This window comes from Amphiura filiformis, chromosome 2, assembly GCF_039555335.1.
Source record: "Amphiura filiformis chromosome 2, Afil_fr2py, whole genome shotgun sequence".
Classification (NCBI taxonomy): Eukaryota; Metazoa; Echinodermata; class Ophiuroidea; order Amphilepidida; family Amphiuridae; genus Amphiura; species Amphiura filiformis.
Window position 1 is genome coordinate 92,654,637 of NC_092629.1, and position 19,989 is coordinate 92,674,625.

General features: G+C 38.7%; 1 protein-coding gene across 1 annotated transcript; it reads right to left on the bottom strand.

The window, feature by feature from the left end:
* Nucleotides 1-345: 345 nt before the first annotated feature.
* Nucleotides 346-19,470, bottom strand: LOC140144816 (uncharacterized). The gene is made up of 18 exons (XM_072166626.1): nucleotides 19,215-19,470; nucleotides 16,634-16,815; nucleotides 15,490-16,345; nucleotides 13,927-14,041; nucleotides 13,092-13,241; nucleotides 12,720-12,799; nucleotides 12,194-12,293; nucleotides 11,495-11,573; nucleotides 10,781-10,965; nucleotides 10,308-10,562; nucleotides 9,558-9,609; nucleotides 8,890-8,993; nucleotides 8,480-8,613; nucleotides 7,221-7,483; nucleotides 6,375-6,441; nucleotides 5,499-5,716; nucleotides 3,462-3,824; nucleotides 346-920 (listed from the first exon to the last, which is right to left on the bottom strand). Exons 1-18 carry the CDS (start codon nucleotides 19,454-19,456, stop codon nucleotides 613-615), a joined length of 3,753 nt encoding a protein of 1,250 aa, XP_072022727.1. The 5' UTR covers nucleotides 19,457-19,470; the 3' UTR covers nucleotides 346-612.
* Nucleotides 19,471-19,989: the final 519 nt, after the last annotated feature.

The following is a 19,989-nucleotide window of genomic DNA, read 5'->3' on the forward strand; positions in this document are numbered from 1 at the left end:
TTTAGGTTTGATAAATAGAACATATTTTTCCATGGTAGACACTACACTTAGTTGCAAAGTTTCACTTTCAGAGCCATAGATAAATAAATAAATATTTTAAATCAACTACAGTAGTTCTTTACAGTACTAATATCAACTATGTACATTTTAATCGTTAGTAATGGCCTAAATGGCACCTAATGACTATGACTATTTGGAGCTATACTTATTGCCCAAAATGTACAGAGAAACACGTACTCAAACATCATCAAACTAACAAACAGGCAAGTAAGGAAGCGAACATTATTTACACCAGGGGGGAATGGAGGATTTTACTAGGGGGGAATGTGAAATTTTTTGGTGAGCAAAAGGGGGAAAGCAAAATTTTTGAACTGAAGCAAAGGGGGACACTTCCGTCTTCCTTACAGTGCACATGATTGGTTAATTACATGATATATTCATCCGAGTCACCAATCACAATAGAGCTTTTATATAACTTTGCAATTTTTGCACTTAATTAAATCCCCTTCTCTCCTACCTGACTTCTTACAATATATCTGATTGGTTCAATACCTGATATAGCACTATTTGAAACCAATCAAAATAATTCTTAGAGGCTAATTTAATGCAACTCTACTCCAATGATGCCACAGAGCTTCGTCTCGCCTTGCCACCAAATATTATCCCTGTGCTAACAACAAACTCTGGTGTATCCATACTATCCTCATCACCATTAGGTGTATCTGTTTTAGTAGACTTCTCCTGACTTGTCTTGATGGCATCAGAAGATTGTGATTGCATGCGTACAAATCTTGCTGACATTACAATGCCTAGCATGGTGGTGTTATGACCACCGCTGTCAAAGGCGAGGTCACCTGCTGATGATGAGATGTTATGGAGACCACCTTCATCCATGAAGCAAAATGCTTGGTTGAAATTCCCTGTGATGGTAAGATAAAAATAGATTACTGACTGGTCAAAGCTATTTAGCTATCTACTGCTGATATCAGGTAGTTTATCAATGCTCACATCTACTGCTGATATCAGGTAGTTTATCAATGCCTACATATACTGCTGATGACAAGTAGTTCATCAATGCTCACATCTACTACTGATATCAGGTAGTTTATCAATGCCCAAATAATTATATTGCTAATATCAGATAGTTTATCAATGCCCACATCTACTGCTGATATCAGGTAGTTTATCAATGCTCACATCTACTGCTAATATTAAGGAGTTTATCAATGCTCACATCTACTGCTGATAACAGGTAGTTTATCAATGCTCACATCTACTACTGATATCACGTAGTTTATCAATGCTCACATCTACTGCTAATATCAGGTAGTTTATCAATGCTCACATCTACTGCTAATATTAGGTAGTTTATCAATGCTCACATCTACTGCTGATAACAGGTAGTTCATCAATCTCACATCTACTGCTGATATCAGGTAGTTTATCAATGCTCACATATACTCCTAGCTACTCCTGATATCAGGTAGTTTATCACTGCTCACATCTACTGTGGATATCAGGTAGTTTATGAATGCTCATATCTACTGATATCAGGTAGTTTATCAATGCTCGTATCTGTTACTGATATCAGGTAGTTTATCAATGCTCACATCTACTGCTGATATCAGGTAGTTTATCAATGCTCACTTCTACTGTTGATATCAGGTAGTTTATCAATGCTCACATCTACTGCTGATATCAGGTAGTTTATCAATGCTCACATCTACTGCTGATATCAGGTAGTTTATCAATGCCCAAATCTATTGCTGATATCATATAGTTTATCAATGCTCACATCTACTGCTGATAGCAGGTAGTTTATCAATGCCCACATCTACTGTTGATATCAGGTAGTTTATCAATGCACACATCTACTGCTGAATAGCAGGTAGTTTATTAATGCTCACATCTACTGCTGATATCAGGTAGTTTATCAATGCTCACATCTACTGCTGATGACAGGTAGTTCATCAATGCTCACATCTACTACTGATATCAGGTAGTTTATCAATGTCCACATCTACTGCTGATAGCAGGTAGTTTATCAATGCCCACATCTACTGCTGATATCAGGTAGTTTATCAATGCCCACATCTACTGCTGATATCAGGTACGGTATTTAATCAATGTTCACATTTACTGCTGGTATCAGGTAGTTTAGCAATGCTCAAATTTACTGCTGATATCAGGTAGTTTATCAATGCTCACATAATCCTGATATCAGGTAGTTTATTAATGCTTACATCTACTGTGGATATTAGGTAGTTTATCAATGCTCACATCTACTGCTAATATCAGATAGTTTATCAATGCCCAAATCTATTGCTGATATCATATAGTTTATCAATGCTCACATCTACTGCTGATAGCAGGTAGTTTATCAATGCCCACATCTACTGCTGATATCAGGTAGTTTATCAATGCACACATCTACTGCTGATATCAGGTAGTTTATCAATGCTCACATCTACTGCTGATATCAGGTAGTTTATCAATGCTCACATCTACTGCTGATGTCAGGTAGTTTATCAATGCTCACATCTACTGCTGATTACAGGTAGTTCATCAATGCTCACATCTACTACTGATATCAGGTAGTTTATCAATCTCACATCTACTGCTGATATAAGGTTGTTTATCAATGCCCACATCTACTGCCAATATCAGGTAATTTAATTATCAGGACTTTCACTCTTTGTACGTATTTCAAAATGGTGTCTGCAGCAGACAACAAATTTGCCGATCTACTGCCAATATCAGGTAGGTCATCAAATATGGGCACATCTAAAGGTGACATCAGGGAGTTCAGCAATGCCCATAATTGTGGATATCAAAAGGTTAATTGATTCATTGTATCATTTACAAATGGATTGTGATTTGAAAATTTGCAGACCCCTCAAAACTGTATGGATCAGGACAACAAGGATGAAGTTACTCAACATCTTTGACCAATACTCATTACCAGGGCGAAATGGCTTTTTTAGTGTGTGGGGGTGCAAGTCACATTTTTGTTCCCATATGTCAATTTGGTGTCCCTTTGTGGGGGGCAAAGTCATATTTTTGTCCGCATTTGTCAATTTTGTCCCATTTTTAGCTATTTTAAGGACACTTTACTCTTTGCCATCCCCATTTTATCCCTGAAAATGTTCGGGGGGGGGGGGGCACTCGGCCCCCTGTCTACACCACTGCTCATTACCATGCTCTCTCTCTAAGCCTATTCGCTACTTGCACGGTTCCGCCATTATGCACTATGTGCGGGGAGAGCCTCGAACTGGTAGCATACATGAAAGGAAGAATTATGTAACCTTACACAGAACGTTATGACTAGTTCAATTCCCATTCATGTATGCTGCCAGTTCGAGGCTCTCCCCACATAGTGCATAATGGCGGAACCGCAAGTAGCTTAAAAAAAGATAGTGAGCAGTAATTTTCATTGCCAATCTAAAGAAACTGGTATATACCTTTGACATCTTCAGGCAAATGCTCATCCAGATGAAGGTCTTGACAAGATGCCATCCAATCTGCCATTAATTTCTTCCTCTTCATCTTCTCCTCATCTTTCCCTTCATCATCACCACCAACTCGCACATGAGGAACCTTCTTAGCAGAACTGAAGGTGTTAGACATCCCAGATGGTGTTGCCGCTACCCTATCACTGCTGCGTTGAGATGATCGGTGTTTCTTCTTTCCTCCGATGAGAGAGAGGAGACAGTAGAAGATGAAGATGAAGAATCCTTGGGATGAGTTGAAGATGGTAAAGAGATAGAGGAAGAAGAAGCGGGCTTCGTTGCCGACGGAGAAGGCACCGAATACCCAGGTAAGACCTGTCATTAAAAATATGTGATTTTGATCCAACTCAATGACCTACAGCGGCAATACGCGGATTTAGGGTTTCTCTACCGGAAGTCAATTTGTGCCGAAATTCCTTCCCACAATGCAATAAGCGTTTTATGCAATATGCATATTGCATTGTGGGAAGGAATTTCAGCACAAATTGACTTCCGGTAGAGAAACCCTAAATCTGTGTATTGTGAAATAGGCTATTCCTGTTGAAAGCCATATACCCTGTATGTATGACATGACCTTAACTTCCCACGTGTGTGTGGGGGGGGGGTGTAGTTTTCAAATGCAGTCATCCATGTGAAATCCACACTCCCTGTGTGGAAGACTAATGGAATACCTTCCATAGAGGGTGTATAGATTTCAACTGGAATAGCCCATTTTGACTTTCATTCATCATGTTATTTCAACAAGATGCATACTGCAGTTACTGTCCGCTTTTCCTATACACAATACACAGTGCTCTCACCATTGGCGTGTGACCCCTACAAATGATGTATGTTGGGAGAATGGACACTTGCCTAGTTAACATCACTGTGTGAAAAATAACCAGCCAATATTTTATTTATTCTCCAAAACTTCTAGCAAATATATTTCTAACATGACCTAAAATTACAGCTAGGTTAGATGTTCAGAAATGGTCGTACTTTTGTAAAATATGAGTGAGGGCAAGGCATAGCTAGCCAACTCCCGTGTTATTTGAATGGAGATTTGACCGAAAATATTGGTATCGGACCGCTCACTTCTGAAGGATGCCACAAAAAACCGGTAAAAGCTACATTTAAATTATTCTAAATAGGTTCTAGAAAATAAAGTTTTGTAACATGTCCTAAATTTTTAGCTAATTTAGGTGTTTGGAGAGGGTCGTACTTTTGTGTTTTAGGAAGGACATGTAAACGACAGATAACACCAAAAATATGAAGAAATTATTTCTAAACCGTGTTAAGTCAAAAAATCATTATGTTGCTCATTTTCAAGAATGCTGGTTTACAAAAAGCACGACATTGTCTGATTTCGTGAACAAAGCCACACATAACATTGTTTCCTTTCGTTTCCTTTGTAATCGGTTACCCAACTGAAGCTATGAATACCAGCTTTATTGCGATATCGCACATGAAAACAGTCACTTGTGCACAACCAGAGAAGATCCGATTTAATCAGTTGAGCTGTTTCAATGAGTGTTATCTTGGTTTAATAGCTTTTAATGGGGTTAAGTCCTGCAAAGGTCGAGATGAATTCTACTGTAGACATGACTGCATCATGGTGCATAAATTTCCAGAATTTTACAAATTTACCTGTAAAAAATTATGTTATTATAATTTGATGTCTCTTTTTTGAATATTTTTATAATAAGTTTTCAGAGTCCCAGCCTAATCCAAACAAGAATCTCCCCCAGTCACACCCAGTGGCAAAGCCATGACTTTTTCAGATGGGGGTGGGGGGTAGAGGGTGGGGGTAGGCCTAAAGGTAACTTTCAAAGGGGAATAATTTGACAAAAATGGGCTAAAGTACAAAAAAGGCATGAAAATCTTAAATAACAGGGCAGGCAGTATCCACAGGGGTGGGTGGGTGGGAGCAAGAGGGAGGATGACTTCTCACAGGGGACAGATGCCTCCCTTAGCCCCCTCGGCTCCACCACTGGCCACACCCACACTTACCAAGCAGTACAGTGATGGAAACAATACCCATAAATTCCTTCCATTTTCTGACTGGTTCCTTGTGTACACTAGCCCCGCCCTTACTACCGATCCTATCTGTAGGTCGATTGGAGAGAACAAAGAGGACCATACCAAACACTACAAAGTTGAGGGTAACAATGACCAGAACTGGAGCCAAGAAGGCACCAAAGAAAACACCAACGCCTGATATCCAGCAGCTGTATGGGGAGAAAAGTCAAAGTTATGTCAGAGTAATGCTCGGCATGCATACTAGCACTAGGCTTTAACATAAAAAGTCAGAAGTTTTGAGATACTTTCTCAAAATATCAAGAGTTATCTCAAGAGCCACTGAACAATACAAAGATTGTTTGCAGGGGCGTAGCAAGCGGGTGGACAGGGTGGAAGAAGTCCATGTGCCCTGATGGTCCAGAGGCCCCAAGCAAAAGCAAATTAAATAAGGGGGGAAGAGAAAAGGGATAGGGCTGATAAAGAAGATGTTAAAGGGTCTGCACATGTCCTTGTCCATGGGTTCCAGAAGCTCTTGATACGCCCATGCTTGCTTGTACTCATTTTAATGCATTTTTCATGCTGATTCCAAATATGGGCATGAAAATGTACAATTCTGAAATTATTGAAACTTGCCATCTGCAGTTGACACCGCATGGAAAGAGTTAAAGGTATGTGACCAGACTGTGGTTGTTTTCTACCTTACATTGAGGCCCATCATCCAAATATTCTAAAAGCAATAATTTGAAACTACCCACTGATTTATAAGATTGTTTGAATTGTGGATTGATCAATCACTTGATTTTATCTGTCTATTGATTATTGTGGATTGAATCAATTGATCACTCTATCATCAATTGATTTCCTTACCTGTGCTCATTACCATAGGCATCCCAATTCATAGCTGCAGTCAATGCCACAATCACAGCAGGAACACCTGTATGCAATCAAGGGAGATAAGTTGTCATCAAAGTTATATTTAAAGTGTGTCGGAGTTGTTATGGTAGTTCAACTCAAAAAAAAAATCAATAAACAAATTTCATTGTGGAGATTTAATAGGGGATTAAGAAAAACTTACATCTTGAAGATTTGAATGGGTACGGAATGGAAAACATGCACTTTTATAATTCAATTTTTAATTTTGGTCTAATTATTTTGGGGGGCAGAGTGCCCCCCCTGACAAAAAATGAAAGAAAAAAGTGCCCCTCTGACAAAAATGAAAGAGAAAATCAGGAGGGCAAAGGAAAAGAAAAAGGGCAAGAAGCACCTTTCCTAGCAAGATTCAGGGCCAAAATATTGTAAAATACATTATTTTTTTGCGCTTCGCGCGCACATTGTAACAATAAAGCCCTTTTAAAGCCGGATAATGGGCGAAAATAGTGTAAAATACCATTTTTTTTTCAAGCTACGCAGCACATCATCCCAATAAGGCCCTTTTAGGAAGCTCGAAGACATACAGTCTCTATGTATTGTATGATGCAACTGCAATTTTTTTCGTCTGTGCCCTCAAAATTTTATTTTGCCCCCCCTGACCAAAAAAGCTGGCTACGCCCCTGAAGACATGACCTTAATCTTCCGCACAGGGAGTGTGAATTACAAATGGGGTTACCTGAATGGGTGATTCCATTTGAAATCTATCCCCCCAGTGTGGGAGATAAAGGGCATGTCTTTCATAGGGGGTGTGTGGATTTTAACTGTAATAACCAATTGACTCACCCCATGCTATGCCGCAGCAATAGTGAAAGAAATTCTTATTGGGATTGATAACGACTGCCACAATATTCCTGTACAGGTATACCGCCTCAATGCCCATCCACATCAGAGATGTCAAGGTAAAGTAATGGATGAAGAACGCAAACACGGCACACGCATCGGGGTCCTCTGTACGCTCCATGCCAACCAGGAGGAAGGTCATTGAGATGAAGAGAGTCAGACACAGCATCAGACGAGTTGGTGTGGTTTTAGATTCTCTCAGATGCCTGTAGGAAAAAAATTGCATTGACTTAATATTGCACAGCCGATATCCACTACAATTGATTCCATTTTAAATCTCAGTATCACCCACAATGCTCTTTGTTCTGAATTATCACTGAATTTGCTTTAAAAGTATAATAAATTTGTATACACACACTTTAATTTGGTCTTACTTGCTATAGAACCAACATTTTCAACTTATTGCAAGTTATAGACCAACAGACAAGGTGTCCAGACATTTCATAATGTGCTATACCAGTTGAAATTCATACACCCCCTATAGAAGACATGACCTTAATCTCCCACACAGGGGGTGTAGATTTCAAATGGAGACCCCATTCAGGTAATATTATTTGAAATACACACTCCCTGTGTGGAAGATTAAGGTCATGTCATCCGTAGGGGGTGTATGGATTTCAACTGAATAGCCCATTTTCTGGGGTCCCTCAAGGTTCCATCCTTGGTCCAAAATCTCCATCCATCCTTACTTGACAAATATCAGGCATAATATAGTGACTGCTAAACCAATTAGAGATAGAGAGCACCCAACCACACTTACGAATCCCATCACCCAGCCGTGGGTGACAGGTAGTACCCAGACATTTCACATTGTCTGGTATTCCACAAGGTTCAATCCTTGGCCCTACACCCATTCTTACTTGACAAATATCAGGCATAATATAGTGACTGCTAAACCAATCAGAGATAGAGAGCACCCAACCACACTTATGATGCCCATCACCCAGCCGTGGGTGACAGGTAGTACCCAGACATTTCACATTGTCTGGTATTACACAAGGTTCAATCCTTGGCCCTACACCCATTCTTACTTGACAAATATCAGGCATAATATAGTTACTGCTAAACCAATTAGAGATAGAGAGCATCCAACCACACTTATGATGCCCAATACCCAGTCGTGAGTGACAGATAGTACCCAGACATTTCACATTGTCTGGTATTCCACAAGGTTCAATCCTTGGCCCAACACCCATTCTTACTTGACAAATATCAGGCATAATATAGTGACTGCTAAACCAATTAGAGATAGAGAGCACCCAACCACACTTATGATGCCCAATACCCAGTCGTGGGTGACAGGTAGTCCACCCTTACCAAGCTGGTTCCATATATCCTGTAATTAAATATAGATATAAATAATGATTACATAAAAGTTTGTCAGTTTTTATTCTTAGATCTTCAATGGATTGTTAGTGACAAAAAAATAGAGTACTTCAAACTTGTCACTGGCAGTAAAGGCATAGTGATTTATTTGGGGGGGGGGGGGTGGTTCTAAGAGTGTATGAATCCAAGTTAAAATTGATTCTTTTGCAAGGTGACTTTAAGTTAGGTAACAAGATTTTCAAATCAATTTATAAAATCAAATTAAATCAGGACATGGGATACTTACCACAATCACAGCAAAATTGGTGAGGTGATCACACTCACAGGTAGTGTGCTTGCTGTCACTCATAGATACCTGACAACCATCGGTAGACCATGCACCAAGACCACCTGATTGGAGAAAGGTATAGGGTGTGTGAAAGAGACATGAAACCCAAGAGCACCTGAAGGGTGAAAGACATAGGGTGTGTGAAAGAGACTTTAAACCCCTGGTCCACCTAACATCCCTAAAGTGTGAAAGACATAGGGTGTGTGAAAGAGACTTTAAACTCAAGATCACCTAAAGTGTGAAAGACATAGGGTGTGTGGAAGAGACTTTAAACCCAAGACCACCTGAAGAGTGAAAGACATAGGGTGTGTGAAATAGACTTTAAACCCCAAGACCACCTGAAGTGTGAAAGACATAGGGTGTGTGAAAGAAATTTTAAACCCCAAGACCACATTAACATAGGGTGTGTGAAAGAGACTTTAGACTCCAAGAACATATGAAGTGTGAAAGATATAGGGTGTGTGAAAATGACTTTTAAATAAACCTCAAGCCCACCTAAAGTGTGAAAGACACAGGGTGTGTGAAAGAAACTTTAAATCCTAAGACTACCTAAAGTGTGAAAGATACAGGGTGTGTGAAAAAATCTTTAAATTTTATACATAAGGCAATAAAAAAATGTTACATACCTCTTTCATTGTAGTCCCAATAAACACACAGTCTATGCTCGGAATCAGACACCTTGATGAAACAAATGAACATGTACAAAAATGATCCAGATTTCTATAGACTTTTCAGGCAGGCTTACCATATCAACCAACATATTCATTCAACCAAAAAATCTTTCTTATCAAATTTCCAAAAATACGATTAACTATCAAAAAGGTCTAATAATTTACTTAAAAGCATTGCGCTTTTAACCAAACAGTTGAGAAACAGATTGGTGTCCAGACATTTTCCATTTTCTGGGGGTTCCCCAAGGTTCAATCTCAGTCCAAATTCAACCCACCCATTCTTAATATGCTTTACAATAGCCTTAATACATTGATATATTGACCACAAAACACTATCAGATACCGGTATTAGTATTACTTTTACTTTTATTGTCATCTTCATCATCGTCGTCGTCATCGTCATCATCATCATCATCATCATCATCATCAGTGGCATGTCATAATCACCATCATCATCATCATCATCATCATCATCATCATCACCACCACCACCACCACCACCACCATCATCACCACCACCACCACCACCACCACACCACCACCACCACCACCACCACCACCACCACCACCACCACCACCACCACCATCATCATCATCATCATCATCATCATCATCATCATCATCATCATCATCATCATCATCATCATCATCATCATCATCATCATCATAGTCGTCGTCAGCTACTCATATCAGTCAATTACTCACATCAAAGCGATGTTTCATAGAGTACAGGATAGGTTGCTGCAATCCAGCCATACAATATCCCCCGACGGTTCCCGATATCACCCGTGTTGCCACTCGCCAACTTCTTGAGCCGTTCAACTGGCAGGAGTCAGGAAGAACGACTGGAACCTCACCAGCTTTGGTTCGAAATAGTTGATCGTTTTCATAGATGACAAATTGCAGGAGAGGCGTCATATCTTCTTCATTTGATATCTCAATTGTGTCATTTATATCATCCTGGAAAAAGGAAATACAAAATGAAGTCTTGAGGAGTATTTCATTTTGTATAGGGTAGGAATGTGTGGCAGGGAGATAAATTATAGCAAGTGAAATTCTTTTCATCTTCCACCCAGTTGAAAAAATCTCAAGTGCTATTTGCTTGGCTGATGTGTGAAATATGTGATATATTGAATGGTCCCAAATGTCTTTAACAAATTGCCTGGAATTGTGCCTACCTTGTATTTACAGTAGGTATAATTCTGCATGATATGTGCAGAAATATTGAAGATAGTTTGTGGCATATAGAAGTACTCATCCACTGCTTCTACGTCCAGGATGTTTAAGCTGTTGTTAAGATCACCCTCTATACGCATGAACATATTGTCACCTAAGCTACACTCAGAGACGTCGCATATAGTGCCTGCAAGAGTAATGGGCCTAGAATTGATCCCTGGGGAACATCATGTTAGTAGTAGTTGAAGATTAAGAATCATTCAATCATTATGAATTGAATTATATTCTTGGTTATAATAGCAACAAAAGAGAAAACAAAGTATTTTGATATGAACTTCATAAAAATTATTGACTCTGTAACCATTCATCAATTAATACATCAATCATTCAACAGAATACATATGGATTAATCAATCAATATACCAATCAAGTCAATTGATCAATCAACTTAATTTTATCAATATATCAATTGATACATCAATCATGGAATGATTGAATGATTACATGCATGAATTAATCAATACATAAATCAAGTCAATACCAATAATTTTATCAATCAATCAATAAGTGGAATTGGTATATACATCAATCATTCAACAGAAAGCATATCAATTAATCAATATATCAATTGATGAAATCACCTTAATTTTATCAATCAATCAATAACTAAAGTCAATTGATACATCAAGTGATTGATCGATCAGTTAAACACATACCCGATACAGATAATCCAGGCGAGCCACCTGAGGGTCCAATTGAAGCAAAAGTGATACCAATAAACTCCTCCTTCTCGACCTAGGATAGAAACAAAGATTTGTAAAGGGAGAAAGACCCAGCAAACACAGCGTTTTACAGAAAAGTTTTAAATGTTGTGTTATAGGATATTGAAAACGTGATGCAAAACATTCTTAGAGAATGTTATTTAACTGTTAACAAATTTATTGCAAAAATGTTTGCCTAAAATATTTTACAATAATGTTTTAAAAACGTATTCATGATCTTTATATACATCATTATTCATCATTTTATTTCCATATCAAATAAATACATAATTACATACATCATATAATCCGACACATAAATGTTATTAAAACATTTTGAATAAACACTTTTTGAAGAACTTTTATGTTAATGATGTAGTTTTACAGTTGCAGTGACTTTGGCATCTACAAAAATTTGAAACATTGCAAAAGTGTGAACAAAACCTCACCTCTAACAAATAATGCTTTGGCCAAGAAAAATGTTGTCTCTCAAAACCGCATACGCGTTGAGCCCTTTTTACATGCTTTTTTTTCCTTTAGTTATCAGATTTTGTATTGCCTCATATTGGCCAAAACAAGGAACAAATAGGAAAAAACAAACAAAATGTTTGAGAGACAACCCTTCTTCTAGCCTTACTGTTTAGGCCAACTTACTTCTGCAATGTTCACTACAACATTTTCTGTGACAATGTCAACTGATGTAACATCTTCAGGTAGAGGCTCATTGGCCATGTCCTCGATCATCTGAACAATTCTGACGGTGAAAAGACGAAAGAAATAGGAAAGAAAGATTATAATGATGAAGTTGATGATGATGCACGATGATGGGTTGACTGATGATGATGATGATGATGATGATGATGATGATGATGATGATGATGATGATGATGATGATGATGGTGATGATGATGATGATGATAATGATAATGACGATGACCATGGGCGGATCCAGGTTTTTTAGGGGAGTCATTGCTGAAATTGTTTCAGACAAAATGCGACATGGCCATTGTTATGAGAGCCCGAGGGGTTCACCCTCAAAGTAGAAACCGTTTGCACAATTTTGTTTATTATAAGATTACCTAAAATGTTTGTACAATTTTTGTCATTTTATTTATAGGAAGGGGGAAGACCCCAGGCCCCCTGGATATATATGGATCCGTCCTTGACAATGAGAACTTACTGTTGACTAAGCCATGGTGGCAATACTGCAACATCTAGAGACAGAAGATAGCTGATTGCTTGGATCGCATTAATAGTCAACTGAAAATAACCATATTCACAAGAACAAGAATGCTTGGTGAAAAGGGTGTTTGTGAGAAGTGGTCTAGATGTTTTTGGTTTAATTCTTAAGTTATGAGGGTCGATTAGTACTAACACACTCGGGGTCCTTGAGACGAATTATTAACTTAAGATGACCTAATCAGAATTCTCCCGCCCACGAGCCGAAAAGTTTACACTGTCGTGGAAATAAAAAAACCGTACCAACTACCCCCCCCCCCCCCTTCGTAATACTTTAGGCCTGATAAGAATGATTGAAGAAGATATAGCTAACCTTAGATTTTTGTCTAGTCTGTCTCCATACGTCGAATGCTTCCCACATCTTGAAGACAACACGGAAGAGTGTCCCGTCCACCTTGTCTCCCAGACCAGATTCATCCAGTGCTTCCTTGACCTCATCTAGATAGCCTGTATCGTCTAACAACTGTGTGGGGAAATAATTTGAAATCTATACACTCCCTATGGAAACAAGACCTTAATCTACCACACCAGGGGTGTATAGAATTCAAATAGAGTCACCCATTCAGGTAACCCCATTTGAAATTCACATTCCCTTATTTAAGGTCATATCTTCCGTAGGCGTGTGTGTGTGTACATTTCAACTGGAACAGCCCAATTTAGTAACCATTTCACACTATTAACTCTGTTCAAGGCTTTGTTCATTACAGGCTAGCGTCGATGCTGTACCTATATCCATCAACTTTTGCACATAAGCCCACCTAATTGCACTAACCCCTCGTGGCAAAAAGGTCCACTATCCGCGACACAAACGGGGGGGGGGGGGTTGTCCTGTCCGAGCAAGAGATAATATCAGAACTAGCTATGTCTATTTGTTTTCTCAATTACATGTTACTCATTTTGGTAACAAATGGACGGTTAATTCTGCCCTCCATAAGAAAATGTAAGTGACTTTGGGGTATATGCATGGTCACTTGCGTCTAACTAACTGTTCAAGTGACCATGCATATACCCCCAAAGTCACTTGCATTTATTATGGAGGGCATAATTAACCGTACATTTGTTGCCGAAATGAGTAACATGTCATTGAGAAAACAAATGGACATAGCTAGTTCTGGCTCTAAGTCCTCGATATATAAGATGCAACCTACCCTGACCATGTCCTGAATGTATGACGCATTTTCAGTTCGACACATCCACGTGTCAGCATGTTTCCAAAGCACTCCAGCACGAACTCGATTCTCCTCACACTTCCTGGTTGGGAACCTCCAATAAATAATGTATTTTATCAAAAGAACATCATCAAGTTTTTATAAGAACTGATTTATATAGACTATACTCTAGCTCCTATCATAAATGCTTAACAGCATAATTTTCATAAAATGGGTTGTACTTTAGGCACCAGTTATAGTTTGGTCCGAGTAACAATATCGGTGTCCTGTCAGAAACTCTTTAGGCCAATATCGTACCCGGGAGATGTAATAAATTGTATGTCAAGCATAATATTGAATATTTGTATAGTGCTATAGTCAGGTGAAAAAAAACGGCGGGTAAATTTAACCGCTTGACAAAAGCTATAAAAGTGATTAATTGTTCAGTTTTCCATCTCAATACAAATTATCAAAATACAAATATAATTTCCCGAGTAAAGCCAGATAGTAACATAATTATTAAGAAATTAAAGGCATACCTTTTCATTGCTCAAGTGCATTTATCTGAAAAGTGGCACATATCAAATTAAAAACTTTTTCATTTTAAGGACTTGATAAGACAAAACAATATGTTGAATGATTCATTAAAGTGTGAGTTTTTGTCAGGTTTTTGCCATATTTGCCGGTTTAAACAGGGCAAAAACAAGTTTTGCCGGCAAAAACCGAACCCTGGCTATCGTTTTATTTAAACAAAAACGACAGCAAATGTTGCGGGTATACGATAGAAGAGTCATCGGTATATCAGGGCGCCGATAGCGACATGGGACCAAACTATACGTGTTACCTTACGTTTACCCAATATGCATACCCAGTGGGTACAGGTCAACGTTTAAGTCCAACTAAACCTGATATCAACGCGATATCCTGACGTTGAAATCAGGTCGATATGTCAAAGTTGAAATCAGTTTGAAGTTCAACTCAACTTGATTTTAACCTGTTTTCAAACTAACAACATTGAGTAATGATTTTGATTTAAACTTTTGATCCAAACACAAGGAATTTAATAATTCCTACCTTGGAATTTTCAGATGGTACTCCATCAGCGAGTGAGTGACTGTATATCAGGTCGTGATCTTTTTGACCTTTGACCTGATAACAGACTCGTAGACTCCTGAAAGTTTGAACCGGCCCCCGTCTTTATTGAGAGATGGTAGGAATTAATTCCTTGTGTTTGGATCAAAAGTTTAAATCAAAATCATGATTTATACCAACACAGAACATTGAGTAATGTTGAAAATGTTGAAATAGGGTTGACATCTCAACGTTGAATCATCGTTGAAATAAGGTTTGACATTTCAATGTTAGTTCAACGTTGTTTCAGAGTTGATTTCAAAGTTGATGTCAACTTTCACTAGTCAACCTAATTTCAACGTTGATGTTCCCGCTTGGTATGTATATACATGTTAATTGGTTTATGATTGAGAGTCACTTCGCTCATTTTGCGGAAATTCGAAAAAAGTTTTATTAAAGATATTTACAACCAGCAACATGTGGAAAACTTACTTGACTGCATTTTCAAAAGCTTCCGAAATCGCAGTGAAATTTAATAACATCTCTTCCTCAATTATGATTTCATCATCTTCAGGTTGACCTCCGATGATACCATCATTGCGAGAGATCTCCATGACGTCATCTTCCACATCCCTCCTTACCCGGCCACCAGATTGTTTTCCTTGTTCCATTCTTATCAGATCGTCAACAGCTTTTACGACGGGATCAATACCTCTCAAATCCAGCAGGATCTTCCCCTTTTCGATCATAATTGCAGGCAGCATCGGTTTATTTAGTACAGACCCTGGCAGACTATCGACCATCTGCATAATTTCAAGAATTCCCGCCACGCCCGCTTTGCCGCCACTACCGAATTTGTGTTGATCGATCCTATCAACAGCTTTCCCGATATCGACCCACCAGTTTGCAACGTTGATAGGTGGTGTATTTTCTTCACCGCCTTTCGTGATTTCCCGTGTATTTTTACTGTCCTTATTAGCTTTGCCGGTATCGCGACTGAATTTGTCGCTATTGCTGTCGCCGTCGCTGTCGCCGTCGCCGTCAACTTCACGAGCACCAAATGTAACATTTTCTATCAACTCAATGGTGCGATTGATTAGTTCTTCTTTAATAATCTTCAAAGTCTCGTTCGTAAGTCCGGGTTCCGTATCATTTCGCGGCAGAGCGTCCCATTCTCCTGTGTTGTTTGCAGGTATGGTGACGTTCTTCCACAGCTCCATGAACGCAGTAGCGATACCAATGCTGAACTTAATGAATTCGACAACTTCTGGAGGTGGGATGAGGGATCCGAAGGGACAAGTGCCACTGTCTATGCCACCAACTATGGTTGTATTCCACTGGAATGAACCTGTAATGACAATGGGCCAATCCAGTTGAAAGCCGTACACCCCCTATGGAAGACATGACCTTAGTCTCCAACACATGGGTGTATAATACGGAGTCACCTATTCATTGTAGCCAATTCACACTCCCTGTGTGGAAGATTAAGGTTGTGTACGTCTAGACGTCTTCCATGTATGGATTTCAACTGGAAAAGCTAAATGTTCAAGTGATATTAAGTCTTATTTTTTAATGTGTGTGTTTGTGGTTTCCCACAATGTTTTAACACTTTTCGCTTGGATCATATGCTACCTACCTGCGGTAGAATTAGTCACATCCTCCTCACAAGTATTATCAGCCACCCAGACATTTAGATTCGATGCTACGGTTTCTTCTTGAGGTGGTATTTTACTATCCATTGTCGCTACAACACAATCCACCAAGTATGGGTCCAGCCATACACCAACTTGGCCGCTACCCACCCATTGGGCCACGCACCTGTCGGGGAAACGTACAACACAGTCTACAAGTATGGGTCTAGCCACACATTAATTTGGTCGCTACTCACCCATTAGCTCCCATTGAGCCACACACGTATCAGGGAAACGTACAACACAATCCACTAAGTAGGCCTACGGGTCTACCCACACACTAATTTGGTCGCTACCCTTCCATTGGGCCACACACCTGTCGGGGAAACGAACATGCCGGTGCTGCATGACAAACCAGTTGCTGTGATAAGGTGGTAGTTCATCACGACTACTATCACGCTAGACCGACTTAAGGGGGTACTACACCCATTGCATTTTTTTAAAACATTTTTTTGCATTTTGTGAAGAAATGAGAAAAAGAAATTGGACAAAGTGGTATGCAAAATGAAGGGGCAAATCTTCTCGTTCAATTGGTGGCATCAGTATCAATGACGCATACATACTTCTAATGGTATAAGACAAAAAGGGTACATCACTGATGTTTTAAATTCACTTCATTTTGGAAAGCTTACTATCAACGGATTTCGTTAAAATTTTGGATATGTGTTGATAACACATTAGGGAAATACTGTTGATATGTAAAATGGGAATAAGTGGTCCCTGATTTCTTTTATGACTTCATGAACTTGGTGCTCCACAACTATCAAAAAACGAACCGGTTAAAATGCTTCTATTTTCAATGTTGAGCTATATTTTGTATTTTGAACTTGCGACACTATTGCACTGAAACTTAATTAAGCCATAGGTAACAGGTTACCACAACCACACTACAGCAATGTTGAAAAAGATTGTATTTTTTGTCACCTATACCACCATATTAGGTAGTTTTCCGTAAGCTTCATTTTTGTGATTTTTGTAACTATTTTATATTTATTTGCCCAATCCATCTCAACTAGGCAATCTAAATTGTACTCACCATTTACATCCCAAGGTATTTTAGTATATCCACCTCACACATTTCCATTATATATCCAGTAACAGACAAAATATCAAAATTGATGCCTCATTATGACATGTATGATATCACAGACTATCACATGTATTCAAAATTGATGCCTGAACCAATTGACCTATAACCTGACCTTTGATGACCTTATAGCCTTTTTTAATCTCTTTTCCTAACAACACATTATAGAAGATACATACATGGTGTAGTATTAAATTGTCTATGTGGAAGAGATTAGGCGTATTTAATTTATTCAGTGTTATAATCAGTGAGTAGGCCTACATTTCTATAGATAGTATAACAAAGGATTTAATGTATTCTATTCATGTATTCTACTTGGACATGTTCAATAGAATAAATTATGGTTTGTTATGAAACACACATCTCAGTTACTAGGATACAGTAAACAAAAAATATATAAGGCTAAAATGACTTACTAAAATGGTTTAAAAACACTTTGTATGTAGATATATTTTATAAGTTCATGACATGAGGTGATGAACATATTTATGTACTTAATAAATTTGCAAGAAAAAAAAGAAGAGGGGTACTGATGAAAATCAGGGTATTATACCCCCTTAAGGCACCTTATCCACATGATTCGATATTAAGATCGACTGTCGATGCTTGGTCGATCCTAGATTCCGGACCCAGTATTTGATGATAGCATTTTAAATAGACCTTTTACTGAAGTGAAAACATTTAATAATGTATTAACAATAAAATGTTACCATGAAAGTTCGATCCCAAGATGGTACTAATTTGGATACGGAGGGCACGGTCTTTAAATTTCTTTAAAAAGACTCAAATTTACAATTACTTGCATTGCACGGACCTTGCACGAAACGTTTCACAAGTCCCAACACAGGCAGATAAGTGACACATTTAAGGAGGTACTACACCCTCGATAAATTTGTGTCTATTTTGCATTTTCTCAAAACTAATAACACAGTGGTAACAAAAGTTATGTATATTATAGGGCAAGGAATCCAATTACTACACTGGAATTTCAGTGAGCCAAGACAAGTGGTTTGTTATTTATGACCAGAAATGAGGTACCACTAGGATGTACCTCGTTTCCTATCATATATACTGAACCGCTTGTCTTGAGTCACTGAAATTTCAGTATTGTAATTGGATTCCTTGCCCCAATAATATACATAACTTTTGTTACCAGTGTGTAATTATTTTTTGAGAAAAATGCAAAAATAGTCACAAATTTACCACATGGGTGTAGTACCCCCTTAAAACCTGAATCATGGGCCCCTCACCTTGGTCTGGGGCGGACATTTTAAAAATGAATTTAGAAGAGCAGCAACGACATCACTTGCATTACATTCCAGATGTTAAATCTACATCATATGCAAAATTTGAGGAAATTTGTACGAGTCCGTTTTATTTTAGGGCCATTTGTCTATAACTGGTCTTTACATGTAGCCCTATGGTTAGTAGCAACTAACCTTCTTGTTGCCACCACATCAGTGCGATTGACCCCCATAGTACTAGGACACGGTGCCGTAGCGGTAACGTTTACAGGCGTTTCGACCCATTCCGTTGCGTAACTAGTATCGTAGGGACACGGGTCAATTCGCTTGCGATCCTCACGCCCGTTACGACGAGCTTTTACGCAACCGCTGTAATCAGGCTCAGTCCAAAATGGTAGGTTAACTCTGTGCTCCAGGAGATTAAGTTTTCTTTTCATGCATACACGCACAATGTCACCATCTGTAATCAATCAATCAATCAATCAATCAATCAATCAATCAATCAATCAATCAATCAATCAATCGATCAATCAATCAATCAATCAATCAACATTTTAATCAAATTTTCTGTTCATGCATACGTACGGCTTTAATACCGCCTTAACCCAAGAACTACGTAGGGGGTGTACCAACTCCCCCTAAAAATGCAGTTTAATTTGTACATATCAAATGAAACAAAAAATTATCCCTGCAGCTGAAATGGGATCGCCCTCGTGAGGTCACAATTGGGTGCCTTGTTTTGTATCAGGAGGGCCAATCACGGGCATCCTTGCTTGGAGCCGTCGGTGGCCATTTTGTTGGCTAAGGCCATTCTCTGTCAGTTTTTCAGCAAGAACGGACGCAGAAATTTTTTATCCCACCCACCACTCCCCATATGTAATATTTGATATCTGTTTAAAATTGATTTCAAGAGTTTGATAGTGGGTCATAAAATTTGAGTCTCGCAGTAGTGAGACAAGTACATATAAAG